This window comes from Ovis canadensis, chromosome 18, assembly GCF_042477335.2.
Source record: "Ovis canadensis isolate MfBH-ARS-UI-01 breed Bighorn chromosome 18, ARS-UI_OviCan_v2, whole genome shotgun sequence".
Lineage (NCBI taxonomy): Eukaryota > Metazoa > Chordata > Mammalia > Artiodactyla > Bovidae > Ovis > Ovis canadensis.
In genome coordinates, this window is record NC_091262.1 from 16,798,440 (window position 1) to 16,814,070 (window position 15,631).

At 45.1% G+C, this 15,631-nt stretch overlaps 1 protein-coding gene across 1 annotated transcript in view; it reads left to right on the forward strand.

The window, feature by feature from the left end:
- Positions 1-10,128: 10,128 nt before the first annotated feature.
- GABRG3 (gamma-aminobutyric acid type A receptor subunit gamma3) overlaps positions 10,129-15,631 on the forward strand; it is an 827,629-nt gene continuing 822,126 nt past the window's right edge. The window contains exon 1 of the mRNA XM_069559185.1: positions 10,129-10,554. Within this exon, the coding sequence (XP_069415286.1) occupies positions 10,502-10,554 (53 nt within the window). The 5' untranslated portion in view covers positions 10,129-10,501. The remainder of the gene's footprint in view (positions 10,555-15,631) is intronic.

Genomic DNA, 15,631 nt, shown 5'->3' on the forward strand with positions numbered 1-15,631 from the left:
AACAGAAGCACAAGATATTAAAAAAAAAGGTGGCCATAATACACAGAGGAACTGTATGAAAAAGATCTTTATGACCCAGATAATCACGATGGTGTGATCACTCATCCAGAGCCAGACATCCTGGAATGCAAAGTCAAGTGGGCCTTAGGAAGCATCACTACAAACAAAGCTAGTGGAAGTGATGGGAATTCCAGTTGAGCTATTTCAAATACTAAAAGATGATGCTGTCAAAGTGCTGCACTCAATATGCCAGCAAATTTGGAAAACCCAGCAGTGGCCACAGGACTGGAAAAGGTCAGTTTTTATGAAATTTTAAAAAAGACTCTGGATCCTTGGGAAAAAGGCTATGACCAACCTAGAAAGCATTTTAAAAAGAGACATTACGTTACCTAGACAAAGGTCTGTCTAGTTAAAGCTATGGTTTTTCCAGTAGTCATGTGTGTGAGAGTTGGACTATAAAGAAAGCTGAGCCCTGAAGAATTGATGCTTTTGAACTGTGGTGTTGGAGAAGACTCTTGAGGGTCCCTTGGACTGCAAGAATACCCAACCAGTCCATCCTAAAGGAAATCAATCCTTAATATTCATTGGAAGGACTGATGCTGAAGCTGAAACTCCAAAACTTTGGCCACCTGATGCGAAAGAACTGACTCACTGGAAAAAACCCTGATGCTGGGAAAGATTGAAGGCAGGAGGAGAAGGGGATGACAGAGAATGAGATGATTGGATGGCATCACTGACACAGCAGATATGAGTTTGCGTAGGCTGTGGAAGTGGGTGATGGACCTGGAAGGCTGGTGTGTTGCAGTCCATAGGGTCACAAAGAGTCGGACATGACTGAGCAACTGAACTGATAACACCATACACAATGATAAACTCAAAATGGATTAAAGACCTAAACGTAAGATCAGAAACTATAAAACTCTTAGAGGAAAACATAGGCAGAACACTCGATGACATAAATCAAAGGAAGATCCTCTATGACCCATGTTCTAGAATAATGGAAATAAAAACAAAAATAAACAAATGAGACCTAATTAAACTTAAAAGCTTTTGCACAGCAAAGATACTATAAACAAGGTGAAAAGACAACCCTCACAATGGGAGAAAATAAAAACAAATGAAACAACTGATAATGGATTAATTTCCAAAATATACAAGCAGCTCATACAACTCAATACCAGAAAAACAATCAACATAATCAAAAACTGGGAAAAAGTCCTAAACAGACATTTCTTCAAAGAAGACATACAGATGACTAATAAGCACATGAAAAAGTGCTCGATGTCACTCATTATTAAAGAAATGCTGATCAAAAATATGATGAAACATCACCTTACACCAGTCAGAATGGCCATCTTCAAAAAGTCTACAAATGATAAATGCTGGAGAGGCTGTGGTTAAAAGGGAACCATCTTGCACTGTTGCTGGGAATGTAAATTGATACAGCCTCATGGAGAACAGTATGGAGAGTCCTTTAATTAACTAGGAATAAAAACACCCACCATATGACCCTCTGCTGCTGCTGCTGCTAAGTCGCTTCAGTCGTGTCCGACTCTGTGTGACCCCATAGATGGCAGCCCACCAGGCTCCCCCGTCTCTGGGATTCTCCAGGCAAGAACACTGGAGCGGGTTGCCATTTCCTTCTGCAATGCATGAAAGTGAAAAGTGAAAGGGAAGTCGCTCAGTCGTGTCCGACCCTCAGTGACCCCATGGACTGCAGGCTTCCAGGCTCCTCCGTCCATGGGATTTTCCAGGCAGGAGTACTGGAGTGGGGTGCCATTGCCTTCTAGGAAACCAAAATTGAAAAAGACACATGTATCCCATTAGAGCACTATTTACAGTAGTTAGAACTTGAAAGTAACCAGCGTAGAGTCCATTGACAGATGAATGGATAAAGAAGCTGTGGTACATATATACAATGGAATATTACTCAGTCATGCAAAGGAACACATTTGAGTCAGTTCCAATGAGGTGGATGAGCCTAGAGTGAAGTAAGTCAGAAAGAGAAAGATAAGTATCGTATACTAATGTATGTATATGGAATCTAGAAGGGTAGTACTGATGAAATTTTCTGCAAGGCAGCAATGCAGTCACAGACATAGAGAACAAACTTATGGATGTTGTGAAAGGAGTTGGTAAGCTATATGGAGAGAGTAACATGGAAACTTACATTGCCATGTGTAAAATAGATAGTCAATAGGAATTTCCTATACGACTCAGGGAACTCAAACAGGAGGCCTGTAACAACCTAGAATGGTGGGATGGGAAGGGAGATGGGAGGGAGTTCAAGGGGGAGGGGACATATGTATGCCTATGACTGATTCGTGCTGATGTTTGGCAGAAACCAACAAAATTCTGGAAAGCAATTATCTTCAACTAAAAAATAAATAAATTAAATACGTTGGAGACATGCTAAAAGGAGCCAGGTGTCAGGTTAAAGAGGCCCCTGCTCTTTCAACCTTGGATACCTTGAGAATAACAATAAATAAGAACAGTGACAGAGTAAAATGCATTGAGTAACACAAGTCATGAGTTCATATCAAAAACAGTAATAGAGGAAGCAGGGAAGTGCTTCCTCACCATAAAATACCGATTCATAAATGCAGAAGAAACAATTGAGTTAGTAGTTCTCCATTTTACAGCTAGCAGACAAGAATCATCAATGAAAGCTAAAACTAAAATGCTTAAATATGTTTAAAGAATCCCTTCCAAAGAATATTTAACAATATAAGAAGGAAAAAGAAACTTCACAGGGGAGAAGGCTGGCAGATACTAATTTAACCAAGGGATTAACATGACCCACCGTAGGACAAACCAGCATTACTTGCCCGTGTTATGGTGCTCTGAGAAAAGCAACATTACTTATATCGTATCTCTGCCCAAAATACATAACCTGAATCTGATCATGAGGAAACAGCAGACAGACTCAAACTGAGATGCATTCTATAAAATCACTTGTCTCTATGGAAACTGTCATGATGCTACAAAAGGCCAAGCAATTGCCCTAGATTAAAAGCAGACTAAAAGGCGTGATAACTGACAATAATTGTGTTATCCTGTATAGGATTTTGGACCAGTTGGGGGAAAATGATATTGAAGATATAACTGGAACAATTAACAAAATTAGACTGTGGACTGTAGATTATAATATATGGAAATTTTCATATGATTCTTACACATTTCTTTTTAAACTTGTGAATATTTCGTATTAAGTAGTCTTTTAAGATTTTGGGAAACTTTACAAGCTGACATTCAGAAATGCAGAACCAAGAAGAGCCAAGAGGATAAATTCAAGGACTAAAAAGTAGATATTAAGATCAATTTTTAAAGTTATACTAGTAAAAAGGTGGCAGTGATGCAACAAGTATAGACAAATAGATCAAGAGAACAGCTCATAAAAATGCATTCATATATGGTCACATGATTTATACAAACTGAGTGGTAAAAAGATGGCATTTTAAATAAGTCCTGTTAAATCAATTGGTTATCAGCATGGAAGTAAATAAAATATTGACTCATAAATTCAACCATATATTAAAATTGATTCAAAATGAAGCCTAGACCTAAAAGGAACTGTCTTCTAAAGCTTCTAGAAGAAAACACAGCAGACTATCTTTATAACCTCTGGATAGGCAATGATTTGCTAACTAGCATGCAAGGCAATATGGTTATTAAAAGACTCTATTTGCAGAGAGTAAAGGCAAACCATCAACCAAGAGAAGATATTCATCACACACGTTAAAAGACTCATATCAAAAATGCCAGAATCTTCTACAAACAAAAAGAAGACAAACAGCCTAGCTTAAAAATGGGAAAGAGACTTGGATGATACTTTCTAAAAGAAGATATTAAAGAAGCCACCTGCAATTCAGGAGACCCTGGTTTGATTCCTGGGTCAGGAAGATCCATTGCAGAAGGGATAGGCTACACACTCCAGGGTTCTTGGGCTTCCCTCATGGCTCAGCTGGTAAAGAATCCGCCTGCAATGTGGGAGACCTGAGTTCAATCCCTAGGTTGGGAAGATCCCCTGGAGAAGGGAAAGGCTACCCACTCCAGTATCCTGGCCTGGAGAATTCCATGGACTGTATAGTCCATGGGGTCACATAGAGTCGGACACAACTGAGCAACTTTCACTTTCACAACTTTGAAAGGAGCTCAATGAAATTAAAACCAGAATGAAATATCAGAATGGCTATAACCAAACAAAACTGATCTCAGAGAGACAGCAGTGAGCATTCCTGAAGGGAGGCCTTAGTTTCCTGCCCAGGAATTGAACCTGGGTAACCTGGATAAAAACCAGGTATTCTAGCCACGAGATCACCAGCGGTCAGAAGGTAAAAGCAAATTTCCCTGGCTCTTTCCTCCATCTGAAAGCAAGAATGTCTCAAGGGGGTAAAAACTATAAAAACAGGTACAAAGTTTATGATTAGAGGCACAGTACAATGTATGGGAGAGTATACAGAGAAACTATGTATTTAAGACACAAGCAAGGCAGAAATACACACCCGCTGAGGAATGCAGGCATCCTGAATGGGGAGGAAGATAACCAGAGAGGAGTGTGGGTGTCCTCAATGAGGAAGGCACTAAAAAGTTGATTTAAATCACTTATATTGGACAGTCCTTCTGGGTCTTGTTTACCTTTGGCCGATTATCTTGTTTTTTTTCTTCACATCTCACTAGTCCTAGGACCCTCCCCAAGATGCTTGCACAACTTTTTTCTAAGATGGATTTCAATGTAGAGACCTGTGGGTACATGTACACACTTATTATAGGGTGGGCCCTCTCCCTTTTTGACCCTCAAGAAGCTTTCCTGCACATGTGCAGATAGGGAAGTCTTCCTGGACCTCAGGAGTGGGTACCTTATCTCTTTACTTTAGCAGGACTCAACTTTTGCCACTAGCTTTGTCCTTGAAGTGCCTGGGTGAGAACAAAGGCTCGGTTTTACTCCACTCGAACAAACACCAGGTGCCCAGCTCAGGCACACATCTATCTCTTACCTCAGAATGAGGAGGTCACATTTTACAGCTACCTACAAAGCTCATTGATGCTTTTCAACTGTGGTGTTTGAATTGATGTTTCAATTGATGCTTTTGAATTGTGGTGTTGGAGAAGACTCTTGAGAGTCCCTTGGGCTGCAAGGAGATCCAATCAGTCCACCCTAAAGGAGATCAGTCCTGAGTGTTATTGGAAGGAATGATGCTGAAGCTGAAACTCCAATACTTTGGCCCCCTGATGCAAAGAGCTGACTAATTTGAAAAGACCTTGATGCTGGGAAGGATTGAAGGCTGGAGGAGAAGGGGATGACAGAAGACGAGATGGTTAAATGGCATCAATGACTCAATGGACATGAGTTTAAGTAAACTCTGGGAGTTGGTGATGGACAGGGAGGCCTGGGGTGCTGCAGTTCATGGGGTTGCAAAGAGTTGGACATGACTGAGCAACTGAACTGATCTGATCTGATGGAGCTCATACACAGACAATGGGTGGTAATGGATAGCGCTACTTTGGAAATCTCTAGTAATGTTTATTATCACTAAACAAAAACGCCCTCCCTGTGATCTAAAAAGTCCATTTTTAGTCAGATAGCCAAGAGAAATCAGCACATATGCCAAACCAAAAGACAGGCATGAGTATGTTCATGTCAGCTAAATACTGTGTGCCATATTGAATACCACAGTGAAATACCACATGCAGACTAAGAAGTAATGGATGCTTGCTACCTGTGACATTGTGGATACATCCAGAACACATTATGTTGGACGAGAGAGCCAGAGGTAATTTAGGACACACTACACAATTCCATGTGAGATTCAAGAGCAGGCAAAACCAGTCCATTACGATGGAACATGGAATAGTGATTGCCAGAGTTGGTGTTGGTCCCAAAGCTAGCTCAGCACCCAGGAGAGGGCTTTGGGAAAATGTTTTTATCTTAATCTGGGCGATAAACACATGCTATTCTTATCCATATGGTATATACATATGTGAACACACGTTGACTCATGCATTTAAGGTGAGTGCATTTTGTTGTATGTGAATTGTTGCTATTTTTCATCACTCAGTCATGTACGACTCCTTGAGACCTCATGGACTGCAGCATGCCAGTCTTCCCTGTCCTTCACTATGTCCCAGAATTTGCTCAAATTCATGAGTCAGTGATGCTACCCAACTGTCTCATCCTGGTCAGTGATGCTACCCAGCTGTCTCATCCTGGTTGCCCTCTTCAATAAAAACAACCTAGAGGGGTGGGGTGGGGAGGGAGGTGGGAGGTAGGGGACATAGGTATTCCTATGGCTGATTCAGGCCGATGTTTGGCAGAAACCAACACACTACTGTAAAGCAATTATCCTTCAATTAAAAATAAATTAACAAAATTATTTAAAAGTTGAGCAAGAAAGTTTTTTTTTATTTAAATCATGAAACATCGTGATACAATTCAGAAGTATACTTTTGAGAGTGTGAGAGATTTTATTCAAAGAGAAAACCCAGAAGCGTAAAGAATAAGACCAGCTGAGGCAGCAATTCAATTATATTCCGCACCATAGCTGGCCACCTTCTTCGCACCTGTAGGAGGGATTCTGAAGTATTTGTTGGAGAAGCTACAAGAGGGTCTCAAGTACAGGTAATCCAGTTTTGCCGCCATCTAGGGCTCTTCTTTCCAGGCTCCAGCCAGACGCAGCGGCCAGCCCAGGTCTTCCGCAGAAGCCTTGAATCTGGATCAGATGCCAACACTTGAAACAAACTGCACGCATCGCTGGAGAGTGTTCCATACTCTCAGAAGTGCATGTGCTCCAATCCTCACCTCTCAGGTTACTTTTCATTTCCCCTTTCCTGCTAACTAGGGGAATGGAATGCAAATGCTGCTCGCCCAAGTGGAACCAAATGATCAGCTTCTTTAGAGCTGAGGACGGAGAGGGCTGAGGCAATAAAATCTCCACACAAAAAAACGGAGAATGAGCACTGCGCATGCTCCGTAAAGCATCTTCGCCCCCCACCCCGCGCCCCCGCCCCCCACACCTTCCTCCTTCTCTCACTATTTGCCCCTCTCTTCCCCGCCTGCCGCGCCACACCGTCCCCTGTCTCCAAGCTGGTTAAGCTGGGCAAAGCAGGAAAATCAAAGCCAGAAAGATTTTCCTTTGAAGGGTGTAGATTCTTGACCTTGAATTTTGCTTTCACACTTCTGCCCAGGAAGCTTGCTTTGAATTTGCCTTTCTTCAACTCATTTAGCTTAAAAAAAAAAAAAATCTTTTTTCAGACAGCACCACGGAAGGGGGTGCTTTCTATGGTAAAATATTCAAACCTGTCAAGCTGACCGGCTAAGTGTAATAAATGGAGTCAACAGCTGGAAGAGATCATGATAACAGATTGAAAATATGCAAGAAAGGAAAAGAATAAACAATAAAGAAATCACATTTTCTTTTCCACTGTTTGTATTGTAAAAACTTCCCTGGATACTTGCCATTATACTGAAATTTTGCAAATACATTCAAGTATCCGTCTGTTTCTATTACAAACAACTTGAAAGCATCTGTAGTCATGTTCAGATTATAAAGAATACAGCAAGGAGTCTGAAACATTGGTCGAAGAACCAAGCAACAAATGTTTACTGAGCTCCTATTCACCTGAGAAGCAGTATGGCATCGTGATTAAGAAATGTTGGCACCTGCTGCTGGGGTGTTAACTCCCAGTCCTCAACTTCCTAGCTGTGGAATAACAATTTCCCTGTGTGTTTCATCCTTCTTTGAATGGGTATAGTGTTGTGAGAGTTAAAATTAGTTCATTTATCAATGTCTGATAGTTATTTTACTCAAGTTCCTATTACTGTGTTTAAAACTGAGGCATAGATGAACTGTCTCTTTTTGCATGCAGTTTTCTCATAGCACACATAAGTATTTGGAGACAACATATTTCAAAAGCAATTAACAAATAGATGATCATCTAACTGATTTCTGAAACGCTCAACTTCATTGTTGGATAGAGAAAATGAAATATTAGGGCTGCTGCTGCTGCTGCTAAGTCACTTCAGTCATATCTGACTCTGCGTGACCCCATAGAGGGCAGCCCACCAGGGTCCCCCATCCCTGGGATTCTCCAGGCAAGAACACTGGAGTGGGTTGCCATTTCCTTCTCCAACGCATGAAAGTGAAAAGTCAAAGTGAAGTCACTCAGTCGTGTCCGACTCCTAGCAATCCCATAGACTGCAGCCCACCAGGCTCCTCCCTCCATGGAGTTTTCCAGGCAAGAGTACTGGAGTGGGCTGCCATTGTCTTCTCTATAAATATTAGAGTACAGTATGATAAGTGTTCATATTCCCTTGAAGCTGGAAGAAGTGTTGACGCTGTTGAAAGTGGCAGAATGTAGGAAGACTGGGAGTCTTCTTAGCGTCATGACCTGAGTGAGAAAGATGTGGAAGGCAGTGGGGAATGTCGTAAGGACCCCAGGAAAGGATGAGCTGGAGCAAGCTCAAGGCACAGAGACAGAGACAGAGATAGGAAGATGACAAAGCAAAGAAGGCCAAGGGCTTGACTGGTAAAGTGTATCTGTATACACACTTTATGTAAGTTGCTTCAGTCACATCTGACTCTCTGAGACCCTGTGGACCGTAGCCCGCCAGGCTCGATGGGATTCTTTCTGTCCATAGGCTTCTCCAGGCAAGAATACTGGGGTGGGTTGTCATGCCCTCCTCCAGGGGACCTTCTCTGCCCAGGGAGTGAACGGTCTCTTGCATCTCCTTCATTGGCAGGTGGGTTCTTTACCACTGCCGCTGCTAAGTCGCTTCAGTCGTGTCCGACTCTATGCGACCCCATAGACGGCAGGCCACCAGGCTCCCCCGTCCCTGGGATTCTAGCTCCACTTGAGAAACCCCCTATATATACATACATCTATCTGTCTGTCTATCTATCTATGTGTGCGTGGTAAGTTGCTTCAGTCATGTCCAGCTCTTTGCTACCCCATGGACTGTAGCCCACTAGGCTCCTCTGTCCAGATTCTCCAGGCAAAAATCCTGGAGTGGGTTGCCATGCCCTCTTCTAGGGGATCTTCCTGACCCAGGAATTGAACCTGGGAATTGAATTGAATTGAATCTGTTAGGTTTCCTGCACTGGTAAGTGGGTTCTTTATTACTATCACCACCCAGGAAGCCCCTATCTATTTATTATATATCTATATATCCTTATCATCAACAACTTTACTCTGTAACCACGTTCATGCTGGTGAACCCAGAAATAAAAAGGAAAAAAAGACAATTTTCTACTTACCCTTGCATATATCCTAAGAACACAGCTGTTTGGCAATATATTAAAGAAACATCACATCCTTATAATTCTATGAACAGTAGTTCAGAATTTAAAAAAAAATACTTTCTAAGACCTATTTTTTCCCCCAATATAAAAGCCAACTTCTTACTGAATGTAGTCTAAGGTATGCTGATTTGTAATAATTATAAGCGAAAGAATAACATTCTGAATGGTTATTACTAATGAAAACAAATGTAATTTTCAGTCTGAGTCTATGTTCAATGAGCTGCATGTTATACTTCAACCACATGTCTTTTGCTTTTACCTAGGTAGAGGTCTTGGTCTCCAACCTTCAACATTCTCTTTCACTACTGCTGCCATCGGTATGTATTAGTCTCTCTGTGTGAAAGGTACACTCCGGGGTTCCTTTTTACAAAGTACTGCCCAGCAAGCCACTTTTCCATACACAATCTCAGCAGTGCACTGAAGAGGTTCAGTCGATTTAGCACGACGTGTGCGAAGGACTGGCTGCTCAGCAGACCATCTCGCGCCTTCGCCAGGGCGCCTAGGTGGGGACGTTCTCGGAGGTCTGGGAACGCAGAGAACCACGATGCGGTGTTGAATGCCTGGAAGGGCGCATCCTTTCGGGACTTCTAAACCAAGGGGTCTTTCTAGACCAAGGGGTGCCAATTCTAGGACCCTCTCTTAGGCTCCGGGCGGGAACCCAGAGCTTCCCCGCCCCTTTCCCGGCCTCACGCTCAGGGTCCATTGAAACCTCTCTTGGCCTCGCGCACTGTCGACCATGTAATTGGGGGAACTCCTCCCCTCCCAGGCCGCCTCCGAGGCGCTGCCCGCCCGAGGAGCGGCCGCCTCCCCGCCCCACCCCCGAGCGCGGCGGCCGCGCGGCCGGCGTAGAGCCCACCGCCCGGCATCTGCGCGCGGCGCGGCTCTCGCTTCTGGCGCGGTGGGCGGCGCGGGGCCGCGGGTATCCGGGCCGCGAACCGCCCGCACCCGCCAGCCCGCTGCGCAGACCCGGCGCCGGGGCGCGGGCGGGGCCGGCGTCCCGCGTGGGCCCCGCGGAGGCGCGCGCAGACCCGCCGGCCGTCGGGGGCGCGGCCGCTGCCCGAGTCCGCACTTGTCCCGCCGCAGAGGCCCGGCGCCGTCGGAGGCAGCGAGGGCCGGGAGAAGCCGCGGAGCGGAGGCCCGCGCCCCGCAGGGAGCCTCGCTCGGCCTGGGGCCGCCGACCCCGCGCCCCCTTCCGCGGCGGCATGGCCCCGAAGCTGCTGCTGCTCCTCTGCCTGCTCTCCGGCTTGCACGCGCGGTGAGTGGCGCCCGGGGTGCGGAGCCTGGCGGGCGGGCGGCGGCGCGCTCTCCGTCGGTCCCCAGTGCCAGGCGCGCCCGGGCATCGTCGTCTGGGCTGCGGCGTCTCCCGCCGGGGCCGAGCGGACAGGAGACGGGGAGTCGCAGGCGATTTACCTGTCCCGTCTCCCTCGGCCACGGCCGTCTGCCTCTCCGGGCTAGGCGACCGCAGCCTTCTCTGCAGCCTGAAGCGCGGGGACTCCGAGACTAACGGGCTTTTCTCCTGAACCTTGTAAGGTCTGGTGGGTTTAAGGGATGTCGAAGCCCAGCATCACTGGGGGAAGCCGGTGTCTACCTCTTTATCTCGCTCCTCCCCCTCCCCCAAGTGTTTCAGGGTTCCGCGCGCGCCCCCGGGCGCGCGAATACACACACACAGATACATACCAACATTCTGTATGTCACACACACACACACACACACACACACACACACACACACATCACCGTTCTGTATCGTTTCCCTCCTTGAAATCTCCACACACACACACACACACACACACACACACACACACACACACACACACACACACACACACATCACCGTTCTGTATCGTTTCCCTCCTTGAAATCTCCCGGGACCCTGGAGTCAGGTTTCCGAGCGGCCCAGTTTAAAGCGGTGTTTATGAGGAGTAGCAGGGCTGGAGACAGACGGAGGAGGATGGGGCATGCTGGGCAGCCAGGAGCTCTGCTTCTCGGAAAGGATTCCCCTCCCAGGTTCTGTGAACACAGGCACGCTACACATAAGCACCCCTTCCGTATGAGCCGTTTTCACATGCATCAGCATGCATAAACCTCCCCGTATGAAGCAAGCATTCTGAAGTTGATAATGAGGTTTCTACCTAATACCTGTGGGAAATTACCTTACCATAGACACCCTTACCCTTCCTCCCAGCACACCAACCAGCTGATGGGAGCTTAAAAGCAATTCCGGAGGAGATGAAGATGGCTCATGAGGATGTAAGGACAGTGGGACCAGAAGGGTTAAACCCTGTTTCTGTAAATATAAATGGATATTCTGGGTTTGGTTCCTTTAATTCTGTCTCGGATTTGATCTCTGGTCAAGAGCCTAGAGACTGCCCTGTGCTTTAAAAATTAGAGCAGCTCCCTTCCTTCTGCTCCCCTCAGGACCCCAAGAATCTCCAAGCACCTCGACTCCCCAAACAGTTGATACCCTCTTCGTTTCCTAGGTCGGGGAGCTTGAGAGCCTTCCTGTGGGTCATAAGCTCTGCAGGTGTCAGCGTGCAGTGCTGGGAGGTCTTGCCTGTTCATTCATATTCGTGGAGTACTGAGGAACTTGTTCAGTCGTGCCTGACTTTAGTGACTCCATGGACTGTAGCCCACTGGGCTCTGTCTGTCCATGGGGTTTCCTAGGCAGGTGTATTAAAGTGGGTTGCCATTTCCTTCTCCACGGGATCTCCCAGAACCAAGGATTGAACCTGCAGCTCTTTCATTGGCAGGAGGGTTTGTCACCACTGAGCCACTGAGGGAAGCCCCCTGAGGAACTAGGAAGGCACATTAACAAATCCTACAAGATGTGAATTGGAAGGGTCATAGTTCTCCCTTCCTCCCTTTGACAGACTGTGAGGAAGAGAGTCCTGTTCCTCCCTGCCACAAACCACTGGTCTTTGCAAAGAGTTGAAAGTAAGAAAGGTGGATTGTATGTGCTGGGGAAGGCAGACTCACTGGAAACTCTCTCAGCCAGGCAGCACACTCCTTGGTCCTTCAACTGAAGTTGCTTCCTGTCTAAGGAACGAGCTGGGAAGGAAATGGAAGTGTGCCATCTGAGGCTGACCCTGCTTGGATGTATCTCTGTTTAGAAACAAACAACACCAGGCGTAATGTAGATGTCCCAGGTCATATCTCAACCTGAGGTTATGTCTAATTGAATTTCCTACTGCTACTGACTGGATGAAGTGACCTGCAGTTGAGGGTTAGAAAATCAACTGTTTGGATCTACAGATACTTAACATGTTAGAAGGAAATCTGCTTATTGTTCTCATTACTTTATGTGCTTAGTAGGACGATACCTGGGTGTATGACATGAAGCACTCAGGTGTCTAGGGGTTCCTAAAGACACATACAGTCTTTGGGTATTCTCATTCTTCCATTTTGCCAAAGCAGATGTGACAACTTTAATATATTCTTTGTCTGGGTTGATTCCATGGCCTTGGTAATAGAAGTTGCATATCAGTTAAAAATAATCCAAGTTTTAAACTAATGTTATTGCTATATGTCTCTTCTTTGAAAGTATCTTTGCTCTTTGAATGGGTTACAGACATGTGAAGTAATCCAGTGACCAGCATCACCTTTCAAGTGTTAGTCACTCAGTCGTGTCTGACTCTTTGTGACCCCTTGGACTGAAGCCCACCAGGCTCCTCTTCTCTATGGAATTCTCTAGGCAAGAATACTGGAGTGGGTTGCCATTCCCTTCTCCAGGGGATCTCTCTGACCCACGGATCGAACATGTGTCTCCCGCATTGCAGGCAGATTCTTTACCGTCTGAGCCACCAGGGAAGTCCTCACTGTTCAAAACTGTTATTAATTCTGAGAGAGTTCTCATTTGTGCTCTGGCCTGCCTTCCTGGTGTTTAAAAGCCCCAGAGAAGGTTCTGACAGTTGTGCTGTGTGGTGATAGGTTGGCAGCTCTGTGGAGAGCAATGCACCCCGTTCTGACACCCTTAGGAGAACTTATTCTACATTAAAAACACTAAGTCACACCTGGGGCTTAGTGACACCTTAAGTGAATGCCTAAGTGTCTGAAGTTTAGGAGCTCCTTTTTATGTTTACGGATACATCCAGCTTTGTCTCTGCCCTTGCAGTTGAAGAGAAGGTGTAAGACATGAAAATACCATCTGAGGGCTGATCTGTAAGTTTATCGCTAATTTGTTTTTAAGAAAAAGCTAATGATGGCATTTAGGATCCAACAATCCTGATAACAGAACATTCGTTAATATTATATATAACTGACTTGGAATTTAGAAAAACAGAACATTTTTGTTTTATTCATATTCTGATGAGTCCTTGAGATGAGACTGGGTTCTCTACAAAGGGAAGCTTTTCTGTAGGGCTGGTGGTCTGCCCCTAGTGCTGAGAAGCTTTGATTTCCTTTTCTGAAGTCCTGCACAAACTGATGAGGCTTCAGGGTTGGGAGGAGCCCAGTGATGGCCCAGAGCATCTCAGCCTGTGCCTACCTGCTCTCCCCACAACCCAGCCACAGAACTGCAGGTGCCCCATTCCACCTTCTGAAGGGGAAGGTGCTGAAAAGATGTTGCTGTTGTCCTTTTCTTTGTCTTCCCCTTCACCTACCCTGAACCAGGAATCTTACGCAATTTCAGGAAAACACCCATCACCACTTCACCGCTAGAGGGAGAATTAGTCACATTATAATACCTGTTATTGAAGTAGCTCAAAGTATTTTTCAGAAACTAATGCTGTGCATACAGAGAACTGATGAAGAGTTAGTGTGCTTCTGTGTACATATGAGTGTTGGGGCAAGAGAAGATGCAGAGCGTGGAAAGCATGGTCCGGTCTGTACTAGTAAGCTGTCTCTGAGGGAGGGCAGGAGGGGAAAGACAGAGAGACTCCAGAGGAGCAGAGGGCTGCACTGTGGGCGAGTTGGAAGGAGTCCTGAGGGTGCTGCATGTGATCCTGCCCAGGTGAGCCGTCCCTCTGCCCACAGAGTCCCGAGTGCCTTTGCTGTGGACTGAGCTGCCAGGCCTGTGGGCGGTGGTTGGCTCCCAGCAATCCATGTCCTTCTTCAACCCGCTTCTTTTAAAGATGATAAAATTAATATTCTTGATAAATAAAATATTATTCTGTAACATTTTAGATTTGATAATGTTATTTATAAAAGTAAAAAGTCTTACCAGTAATTAAATGAAGCATATCACTTCTTGAATATCAGTCCCAAGTTTTTTAAGTTCCTATTGATGGTGAATATTCAGGGCAAAAAATCCATGGCAATTTATAGTTCTGTGGAATATATATTTATTCTAAGCTTTCTGTCAAGAAATAGAATTATAGTTTAATATTGTTGTTATCATTTAGTCACTGAGTTGTGTCCAACTCTTTGTGACCACATGAACTTTAACCTACCAGGCTCCTCTGCGTGATTTTTCCAGGCAAGAGTACTGGCATGGGTTGTCATTTCCTTCTCCAGGGGATCTCAGCCAAGGGAAAAGTTAAATGAATTCAATCTTCAAGATATATGCCATGTACTATTATGAGAACTTCATGTTTGTGTATATATTCATACAGAACTAGGCTGATACTGCTCTGATATATGTTAAAGCTGGTTAACACTCATTAAAAGACTCATGTACGTACCATATGACATATACATAAGATTTTACAGATGTTATATATTATAGTTATGTTATAATATTATGTTATGTTGTTGTTGTTTAGTTGCTAAGTTGTGTCCAACTTGGGCTTCCCTCGTGGCTCAGAGGTTAAAGCATCTGCCTCCAATGTGGGAGACCCGGTTTCAATCCCTGGGTCAGGAAGATCCCCTGGAGAAGGAAATGGCAATCCACTCCAGTATTCTTGCCTGGAGAATCCCATGAATGGAGAAGCCTAGTAGGTTACAGTCCACGGGGTCGCAAAGAGTCGGACACGACTGAGCGACTTCACCTTACCTTACCTTACCTTTTGCAACCCCATGGACTGTAGTCCGCCAGGCTGTTCTGTGCATGGGATTCCCCAGGCAAGAATACTGGAATGAGTTGCCATTTCCATCTCCAGGGGATCTTCTCAACCCAGGGATCCAACCCGTGTCTTCTGCATAAGAAGGAAGGTTCTTTACCACTAAGCTACCAGGGAAACCTACAGATAATTTAGACTATACTAAAAATTTACATCCAGACATCCTGGAATGTAAAGTCAAGAGGGCCTTAGGAAATATTACTATGAACAAAGCTAGTGGAGGTGATGGAATTCCAGCTAAACTATTTCAAATCCTAAAAGGTGATATTGTTAAAGTGCTGCTCAATATGCCAACAAATTTGGAAAACTTAACAGTGGCCACAGGACTGGAAAAGGT